At 38.1% G+C, this 10,847-nt stretch overlaps 1 protein-coding gene across 1 annotated transcript in view; it reads right to left on the bottom strand.

Moving 5' to 3' along the window:
- The window catches only part of LOC139743860 (uncharacterized), a 30,351-nt gene extending 19,800 nt beyond the window's left edge, over window positions 1–10,551 (bottom strand). Inside the window, exons 1-3 of the mRNA XM_071654323.1 lie at window positions 10,264–10,551; window positions 9,030–9,183; window positions 7,875–8,348 (exon numbers count right to left, since the gene is read on the bottom strand). Of these exons, the coding sequence (XP_071510424.1) occupies window positions 7,875–8,348; window positions 9,030–9,183; window positions 10,264–10,551 (916 nt within the window). The remainder of the gene's footprint in view (window positions 1–7,874; window positions 8,349–9,029; window positions 9,184–10,263) is intronic.
- Window positions 10,552–10,847: the final 296 nt, after the last annotated feature.

The following is a 10,847-nucleotide window of genomic DNA, read 5'->3' on the forward strand; positions in this document are numbered from 1 at the left end:
TTTCGCAATCTTTAAAGAATTTGGGAAGATCCCAGTAGATAATGATAAGTTACAGATATGTACTATGGGGGTTACTAAAAAATATATTATTTGTTTTAGTAAGTGCATACTTAATCCATCGTGGCCACATGATCTACTCGACTTAAAAGATCGAACAATATTCAGTATTTCATTTTCATTCGTGGGAGTAAAAAATAAAGAATTATTATTACTTTCAGGAAGGTAATCTGTAAAATTTCCAGCGTTTGGAAGTATTGTTGAGGCGAGATTGGGGCCTATGTTGGTAAAGAACTTATTAAAACAATTTGCAATAATTTCAGGGTCGTTAACATCTTGGTCATTTTCGGAAATAACGGTCGGGAGTTCTTTCTTTTTATTCTTAATAAGGTCATTGATAATTCGCCACAGTTTAGTTTTACTGTCCTTATTTGATTCTAATATGTCTGAATAATATCGCTTTCGAGATGCCCGGATTAATGTGGTTAATGTATTTCGATATGTTCTGTATTTTGCTTTGTTCTGTGGTGTTGGTTTACGTAAGGACATTTTATATAAGCGATTACGGGTGAGTATAGAACGCATTAGCCCTTTGGTAATCCATGGTTGTTTTATTTTTGCGCGATTGTTCTTATTAACTAAGGGAATACGATTATTATAATAATAAAGAAATTTATGCAAAAACATTTCGTAAGATAAATTCGCGTCATTGACCGAAGTCACATCTTGCCATTGTTCGCGTGATAAATCAGATATTAATGAATTAATATTTTCGTGAGATTCTTTTCTTCGCGTTCTATAGCATTTTTGTTTTGGTTGAACGTTTCCAATCTGCTCGTGAATGGTAAATATGGGAAGATGATCAGATATATCTGAATAAAGTATGCCATTAGTATAATTTTTATCAATAATATTAGAGAAAATGTTGTCGATTAAAGTCTCAGTTGACGTGGTGTTACAGATTCTCGTAGGCTTATTAATGTGAGGATAAAGACTACTTAATGATAATGTGTTATGAAATCTAGAAGAATTATGGTTTGTCGTACTTAGTAAATCAATATTGTAATCCCCCATTAAAAACAAACTTTTATTTTCATGAATAATTGTATTTGAAAAAATTTCAATGCTGTCTAGAAATAAATCTATTTCGTTATTTGGTGGTCTATAAATAATACCTATAATAATATTTTTAGTTTTATCATTTATAATTTCGACGAATAAGCTTTCAACACCATTTATGGATAAGTCAGGTCGGAGTTTGTAACGAAGTTGATTATGTATATACAAGGCTACTCCACCTCCTCTTCCAGTCCTTCTATCTGCACGAATCATATCATTCCCGTCGTTTATAATAGCGAAAAAAGACGGAGGATAGAAAAGGATCGAGACAAACCTTAGGGTCGGGTCTATCAAGCCAAGGTAATATGGGAAGAATGTCGAGCATCTTCAAGGATGTTTCAAGTGTCTTACTTAAGACTCCTACAGAATCTGAGAAAACCACCCCTATAGACGATTATCCTTCAAACAACTACCCCCTGGGCCTGTGGACATTATTACCCCGAGGTCAGGACATTATTTATCGGAGTATACGCCTATGATATGGACAACTTACCTTTGGACAACTTATACAATACACAAGGACAATATTATTGTTACCCCTCATTATCACCCATTATTGTCTGGGATTAGGTTTGCAGTTGTTTTATTAGGATATGTTTAGGGGTGGAGGTAATTGCATTGTAGCCCCCTTATAGTGCCCCCTAGCTCCCCCCCCCCCCCATTCCGCGTCGATATCACCATTATAACACGGATATGCTATGAACATTAATATTTTGCATTGCAGAATACATACATTTTCAAATATTGGCTTCTGTAATACTTTATATAGATAACAATATTTGTTGACACAGTTCATCTGGGTTTGCTATTTTTTTCTCCTTAAAACTTTCACAAACACACCTTACACCAAATAATATAAGGATACTTCTGATTGAACAATTACAGAGGCAACCATTGTTCATTATCACTTTTATTGAATTTGATTTATTCAACTTCAGAGTAGCGAATCCACATTGTTTACGTTGTTAGAACAAATGATAGTCAAAGACAATAAATACAATGTCAGGCCCGTAGCCAGGGGGGGGGGGGGGGTGCGTCGGGTGCGTACGCACCCCCCCCCCCCCCCCAAAAAAAAAAAAAAAATCTGAAAGGTCCACTTTTTCATAATAACGGTTTTTAGCAATTCTCAAGATAACAATCCAAATAAATATAAAGACACATTATATGCTACGTAAATGTGGAAGAGTACGTTTAACAATGTTAAATATAATTGTACGAAACCCTTTTGTTGTATGAACCATCGGATCGTCCCCATGCACACAAACACAAATGTTATGTATCAATTTGTGCGAGCTATTATTATATTGGCACTGCATGCCATGGCCCTTGGCGCGTGTGACCGGTGTTTTTTTTTTTTCCACTGGCCGCCCGAGTACGTGCGATTCGTGGATGACATTGAGGTTGACACTTGCATTTTTTCACAGGAACAGAGGTAAGTGGATGAAAATCTAATAGCCTCAAGTTTACATATATGATAAGAATTAAAGAAATTTCCTCGAAATTACTATAATCGAAAACCTGAGACATTTTATATCTACGTCTCACAAAGATATAGTACATGTATATATAAGTACATGTTGGCATGATAATGCCTGGGGATAGGTTATTATGTCAACTATTTTCCATTATGAATGCATACTCCAATCAAATTGTGAAAAGGTGGTCATGAATTAGCATTTCTTACGAACGATCAGGAGAGACAAAACAAAATGAAAGGCCTGTCTTACTCCAGTTCTCTATTAATTATACATTTTCTCATGTTGTGACAGTTCGATTGGTTCTCATTTTGAAGTGAGCCAAAACCTAAGAACATTCTCACTTATAATTTCCAAAGAGTATTATGCAGGCACGCAAACTCAATTTAGTTGTATTTCATTTAAATGTAATGGGTAAGAGGGTATGAGAGAGAATGGAAAGTGCTGAGCTATGAAGTAAAATGGTAAAGTAAAAAGTTTGTCAGATAGTATTACAAAAGCCTGAATATTGCAAGAGCTCCGGAGTAAAAACTGTCAGGGAAAAACCCTATGTATGATAACATTGTGAGAGCGTTAGACTGCATTGTGACCCATCGTTATTTAATTTACATTCTTTATTCATATTTTTCATCAAAACACAGGTAATGAGCCGGATTGGGTTAAAATTCTCACTTACAGCTTTGTAGAAGTCTGAGTCAACAGTATCACACAGTACTTCAAGACGTATTAGTACAAACGATTTCTTGAGCCTGCACCGTTTCAGGCTCTGTTCTGGATACGGCGGTAGAAACTCATTCTTTTTTGTTGTTTATTTTATCATTATTTACTAATCTCTTTTCTAACTTACAGGTAGCGGATTTCTTTGCAGGCCAAATTCGGAAATGTACTGTTGATTATTACTTATACATTTTCTCATGTTGTGACAGTTCTATTGGTTCTCATTTTAAAGTGAGCCAAAACCTAAGAACATTTTCACTTATAATTTTCAAAGAGTATTATGCAGGCACGCAAACTCATTTTAGTTGTATTTCATTTAAATGTAATGGGTAAGAGGGTATGAGAGAGAATGGAAAGTGCTGAGCTATGAAGTAAAATGGTAAAGTAAAAAGTTTGTCAGATAGTATTACAAAAGAAACTCATTCTTTTTTGTTTGTTTATTTTATCATTATTTACTTATCTCTCTTCTAACTTAAAGGTAGTGGATCTCTTTGCAGCCCAAATTCGAAAATGCCTAGAGACAGCTAGTAACCAAATATGCTACTATAATTTAATAAATAAGAAATAACCATTCCAGTATGTATCTTAGGGTGCACAGTAAGACAGATCAAATCAAATAGGAAAACATCTGAGCACTAAGCCTGAGGTCTGAATTTGCACTCAACTTCTTCCAATGGCTAACGGATGTTTAATTTTTGAATTTCACTGACCTCCAAATTTCACAAAGAAAACCTTCTTAGCATGATGGTTAATGTGACATTTGACTGATATTGGAGATGTTTGCGAATCGGATCTACTACCTTTAATATTATTAAATCTAAAATGATTATTTGAAAGTTCGGAAATGCTGGAAATATCCTACCACAAGGAGGCAAAATATAAATGGTTCACATTTACAATTTATTTTGTTTTAAAAATTTTCATATTCATTTTCGTTTTTGACAAGCTCGCACACCAACGGCTGATATACTGTATAGTAAAGTGAATGTTTCATCTTCCAAACAGCATCCAATGGGATGGAAAACTCCAACTGAAAGGTGGACACCGTGACCATACTCGCTAAAGAAAACGCGTAATAGGGGTCGTTTTTTCTCACGGATTAGATGGAAAGTGTGATGTACGAGCGTATACGATTATAATCAAAGGGTATCAAAAAGGCCGAAATTTGGGAAAATGGTATATTGTTCAATCATGATGAAGTACTTCTTTAGGGTGCAGGAAACATTTAAGGAATACTTGTTTTTAAGGCCCGAAAAAATCATATGATCATTACTCGTTTAGGGGCCATTTTGAAAGTCCATGTATGAGCATGGTGTCCACCTTTTAATTGTCGCTACCCCTCCCGGGACAGTATCAAAGGACCGTTTTGTTAATTAACGCAATCCATCCTTCCTTTAAAAATCCTGGCTTCAGGCCTGCTAACGCGGGTATACAATAGAAAAAATAAAAGTTAAAACAACACCAGGAAAATCACTATTCTCAATTTTGAGGCGCGCTACGCGCGCAGAGTCTCGAACTTTGCAACTTCCTGGCAAAATGAGTTTTTACTATTTCCTAGATGAAATACCATAACGCGATTGCATGCAACAGACAAAAAAACAAATTTCCTCGAGACTTTAAAACGTCATTAAAACAGTCAAAATTCACAATTTGCGGCGCGCTTGGCGCGCAGATTCTTATACAACTTTTGTAGTTCGGTCGTCCAAAGTATATATATATATATATATATATATATATATATATATAATTGTGTGTGTGTGTGTGTGTGTGTGTGTGTGTGTCATCATTGGTATTGGTACCGAAGGTCCGTTTTTTTAGTGACCGCACCCCCCCTTGAAAAATCCTGGCTACGGGCCTGAATGTACATACAAAAACACAAAACTCACGTTGGGTATTAAAAAAAAGTAAAATATCCGCATGCAGATTATTGTTTGTTTAACCCTCTGGCCTTGTCATGCGATAGTCTTGATTGGCAATCATCTAACTAAGGAGGGATACACTTCTTTTAACTGAATTTAGTGTTCCATGTCAGGAAGCATCTTAAATTCATCTGGTGCCCGTTGCATAAAACTCCAACCGGATTTTTTTTTTTCGGTTGAAATCACAAAATTCCGGTTGGAAGCTCCCAACCAGAGTTTTTATGCAACTGTTTTCACAATATTAGGTTAGCAACCTTAAAAAATTCAGGGTCCCGTGGCATAAAACCTTTTTTAGCAACCTCATAAAATTCAGGTTGGGATTTGCCCAACCTGAATTTTTTAAGGTTGCTAACCTAAGAACGTAAAATCCGTTGCATAGAAACTCTGGTTGGGAGCAGCTTCCAACCGGAATTTTGTGATTTCAACCGGAAAAAAAAAATCGGTTGGAGTTTTATGCAACGGGCCCCAGGTTGGGCAAATCCCAACCTGAATTTTTAAGGTTGCTAAAAAAGTTTTATGCAACGGGACCCAGTTGTCAATATCATACGATAGTACTCCAAAATATTGTCCAAAAGATAGCGCGACTGAAAAAGAAAATCGTTAGATAGTGTATGCCCTATTCATGTTTGCATTGGAAAGAAAAAGTAGAAAGAAACGAATTTAACAAACCTGTCAGAAATTAAGACATACTTATGCAATTACAGTCATTGTATATTTTTACACCAAACTCGAAATCGCTTCACTAGAGCCTTGTCAAATACTGTAATTTCGGTGCTTCTAATGATGGTTCTTAACGATTCCGTGGCCAAAACTTCTCCAGTCAAGCATGTTGACCATTATTTCCCCTAGTTCAGAATGAAAGCCTTGTCTGCTTCGAACTTGGCAGGACCCACATAGCGATGATGACTGGCAGTGGAGGGAACATACCGAATGTTCCACCCGAAGGGCTTAAAATGCTGTTGAAGGAGGTTATAGTCCCGAGACGAAGTCGAGGGACTTATAGCCTCCCGAAATAGCATTTTAAACCCTAAGGGTGGAACGTTTGGTATATGTTCCCGACAACAAAAGTCACCATTAATATCAATGTGTTAGTCAAATCTGCTTTTTTACATTGTATCGAAGATCGTACATTCAGGTTCAGTGTGCGATCTTTGATTGATCCTATCGATTATGTGAAAAATATGATCGTTCAATCATTTGGTATCGTTTGTCATTATTTTGTTACGTGAAAATATTTTCCCATGGGAGAACATTACAAAAATGTTCTGCCCATGGGCGAACATAATATTACCAATGTGCCTCCATCACGTGACTGTGTTTAACCAATCACTAACCGGTATTTGACTAACCCATTTAATATAGAATATTGACGCTCCCTTTTAAGCCCGATATACACAGGCAGACGATTTTATAATGGAGTAATACTTCAGTAACTCGCTGTGCTATATAGCGTAGACTCTGTATCTCTTTCATTATATGATTATAATTTATGAAGTTACAGCGGTATAGACCGAAGGTCCGATATAGACCAAAGATCCGATAGACCATAGTTCAAAGGTCCGATAAACCGAAAAGAGTGTCCGATAGATCGAAGATTCCGTACGTAGACAAAAGTTCTGACTTACAACAACGCACATTGACAGGCACAAATATCCCCTGTTCGTTTTCCTCTCTCTCTCTCTCTCTCTCTCTCTCTCTCTCTCTCTTGCGTACTCACATGGGTGGCATTGGAATGTTTATCATAGATTAAGCTGAATATTTTACTATGAAGTCAATCACATTGGTCTGACAATCGGTCCTTTGCAGGTTCCTTCTTACTGAGGTCTATCGGACTTTAGTAATACCCAGAGGTTCCTCTCGAGCAGTACTATAGATATAAAGAAAAAAACTGGGCACTATACTTTCTATAAGTTGTTTGTTTGGCCCAAATTGGTCTCTCCATTATAATATTATATACGTTTTTAATCTATTCACATCTACACGAGCCTGCATATATCTTCACTGGCAATGATAAAACCTTATATTTTACCCAACTCAGCAGACTGTGACTTTTACTGTTCGATTTGAATTCCACGTGGAATTACAACCTGTGAATGTGTGAAATCTAAAACGTTTTACTCGTGCTAAAATTAATTGGTCTTTCCACGTGGAATTACAACCTGTGAATGTGTGAAATCTAAAACGTTTTATTCGTGCTAAAATTAATTGGTCTTGGAGTCATCTAACGGTACGGGGAGTAGATAAATATGAAATGTCCCATTATTACCTTGGAACCCATGCATGTATTTGCATGGATCACAAAAAGTTGCCTCTCCATAATTTTATAAAATGCCTCCCTAATAATCTGTCTCATCCACCTGTGTAAACCGAGTACGTTTTAAAGGCCTACTCAGAATCCAGTTTGTTTCGAGAAGATGCATGATTACTTTCTGATTTTTATACGACTATATACATGTATAGTAAGTCTCTCTTGTCTAGACTCTCACTCTCCATAATTATAAAGCTGCTAATTTCTGTTTATTGTTGATTTAAATTGGAAGCCGATCATTTATCCGTTTATTACTTTGTAATTCAGTGATCAATTTCTTCCAGAAAAGCCTTTGTCGATCTCGCTCCTCAGACCACAAAAAGTATGGCTTGTTTTTACTGAGAAACAGGCGAATAAGATAAGGCAAATGGTTATCTGGTATATCGTCCCTGAAAACCAACAAAACCTTTTCCACCTCAACTTCGTTCATGTGCTCTACCGCCATTCGGAGTTTGTTGCTGAAGGCGTGGTCGTCCACTGATCCAGGGCTCACAATCAGAATGGTTTTGAAACTTCTCTCTATAACTTCCATGATCGCTTCCACGTAGTACCTCCCGAGCGGAAGGTCGTTGTCTCCGCAGACGATCCTGTGAAAATTGGGTAATTTTTCTTCCAGATCGGGTTTGAAAACTGTTCTTACCCAGTGCTCGTCGCCGGCGTCGAACATGAGATTGAGGTCGTACTCGTAGTCGTGCCTCGCCCGATCATCTTGTACTCTCTCGTAGCCGACTATCAAGAGCTGAAAGTGAAAGAATTTGTAACTGAGCCACCATCGCTTCCGATAGATAACAAGGCTTCCCGCGATAAGAAGGGCTATAACAATAGGGATGACGATGAAGAATGTAATGTTAAGTCCACAAACCTGACTCGGATAAAAGGTAAGGATAGTCTTGTTCACGAATTCAGGCAGAGATGATGGAGAACATGTAGTGTCATTTGAATGTATTAATGTCATGTTACTTTCTCTAATCCAGGACACGAAATAGCTCAGCTCACAATTACAAATCAAGGGATTGTGCGACATGTCTAAATGTTTTGCAGGAAGAGCTGTGCCGTCACGGACAACTGTAACTGCATTTTGTGACAGGTAAAGATATCGAAGATCCTTGTTCTTTGCAAAAAGTCTCTCGTCAATCTCTTTTATGTGATTGTTCTTTATAGACAGAACATTTAACACGCGAAGTGACAACAAATGAACAGGGAGTATCTGATATAAATCATTTCCATCTAAATACAAGATCCTCAGTGACGTCACGTTTCGAAAGATATTTGCATTTAAAGCTTGAATCCCACATTTTTGCAATGTCAGGAAGGTAAGTTTCCATTGTCCGTTGAATGTTTCTGGCAGGAGACCATTCAAGTAATTGTCATCGAGGTACAGCTTGTCTAAATCATTTAGTGACGAGAAAACGGAGGCCTTCTTGTTAAGATCCCAGAGTCGTGAAGCTTGCAATTGACATTTTTTAAGGTACAGTCTTTTGAGGTGTACAATACCTTTGAAAAAGTCGCAGGTGAGTGCAACCTTCGTGGAAGACAGTTTGAGAGTGTCCAGCTGATAAAGATTGCTGAAGGGGGTGTCAAAACTCCCAAGGCTTGCTCCCGGCTGAGATAGATCCAAATATCGAAGTTTATCGTTCGTGTGAAAAACCTGGTTCATCATGGAGACAATCAGATTGTTCGATATGTTAAGAGTGGTGAGGTTAATCAGCCCTTGAAAAGAATATACCTGTAATCTCGGAAGCTTATGGTTGTAAGAAATGTCTAGATATTGCAGCAAAGGTAAATCCCATTTAGTGGTTATACCGAGGATTTTGCTTATTTCATTTCTAGAAACCCTCAGGGTGGTGAGGGACTGAATACCATTGAAAGAGAGTGGATCGAGCTCTTGGAACTTGTTACTGTCGAGTACAAGCACGCGCAAGTTAGGGAGTATTGTGAACATGTCTGAGCTCACTGTCTTGAGGAAATTCTGTGTCAGATGAAGTTCTTGTAGAGACGTCAATCCAGCAAATGAATTGTTTTCAAGACTCTTGATTTTACACTCCTGAAGGTGAAGTACTTTCAGATGTCGAAACCCTTGGAAGGCAAAAGATGGAATGGATTTTAGGGGATTTCCTAGCAGTCTCAAAAAAGTTGTAGGAGGGATCTCAGAAGAGTAGTTGTCATGGTTACTGAAGGGTACAATGCGGGAGATGTTGTTTACAGACATGTCCAGAAAATCTAAGGAGGTCATTCCTAGGAATGAAGCAAGGCTAAAGTTCTGGATATGATTCCTTGGTAAGTAGAGTTTTTTGACTCCATTAAGCATCCAAAGAGCCTTGTCCCCGATGAATGATATGTTGTTGTAGCTGAGCACCAGCTCACCGATTGTGGTCTTGATAACAGGAAGGGGTCCATTTTGATCAAAAGAGGAGATCTTGTTATGCTTTAGAGAAAAAGTTAAAATGTTAAATCCTTCCCACCCTCTTAAGGAGAGAAGCTTTATCCCGTTTTTGTCCATCATAACAACATCCATTGCCTTCGACGTATTCCACACATTTCCGGGAACGGAGTGAAGATTGTTTTTTGTCATGATTAAAGTCTTCAATGCTAGATTTTTCGCCAAAACTTGCCTAGGAACAGAAGAGAGAGCGTTGTTGGAGAAGGAGAGCTGTACAAGATGCGTCAGTGGAAAGAATGTCCCAGCCTCCAAGCGAGATATGTTATTACCATCAAGTGTCAGATTTACCAGTCGCGGAACATGCCGAAAGGACGAATTTGTCAAGGAGGTTATGTGGTTGCCTGCCAGATTCAAAGTTGTCACCTCAGCGACTAGATTCCTCGGCACAGCGGTGAAGTTTCTCTTTGAACAGTCTGCCACTAGACCCTCGCTTGTTGCCTTGTAGGCACATGGTGGGGAGTGCGCTCCGGCATAGGGTAGCTCACTTTCGGCGGAAGACAGTTGACTCGAAATTACGTCCACTTTGGCCGGGCTAACCACCACGGAGAAGAAAGCAAACAGCGTGAGCCGCAACATATCTGCTTGAGAGCGAACTTGAAGACCGGGAAGACTGTCCTTTCGCAAGGATAATCGGTGGATTCACCTGTTGGGAAGAAGCAATAGAACGGAACATTGTATAAATGCAAGTAGATTCCTTTTTGAGGGTGATGTTCGTTATTCTTAAGGTTCGTTATTCCACAACACACAGCCTCCCTGTACCTACAAGATCGTTAGTCCGAAAACGAAAAGGGTTCGTCAATCCGAACAAGGTTCGTCATTCCGAAAGTTCGAAATCACAAAATTGAATAAGGTTCATTGTTCCGCTAAGATTC

The sequence above is a fragment of the Diadema antillarum genome, unplaced genomic scaffold (genome assembly GCF_040938485.1).
Source record: "Diadema antillarum isolate AM-2024a unplaced genomic scaffold, OU_Dant_1.0 seq00001117_RagTag, whole genome shotgun sequence".
In the NCBI taxonomy this organism is placed as follows: Eukaryota; Metazoa; Echinodermata; class Echinoidea; order Diadematoida; family Diadematidae; genus Diadema; species Diadema antillarum.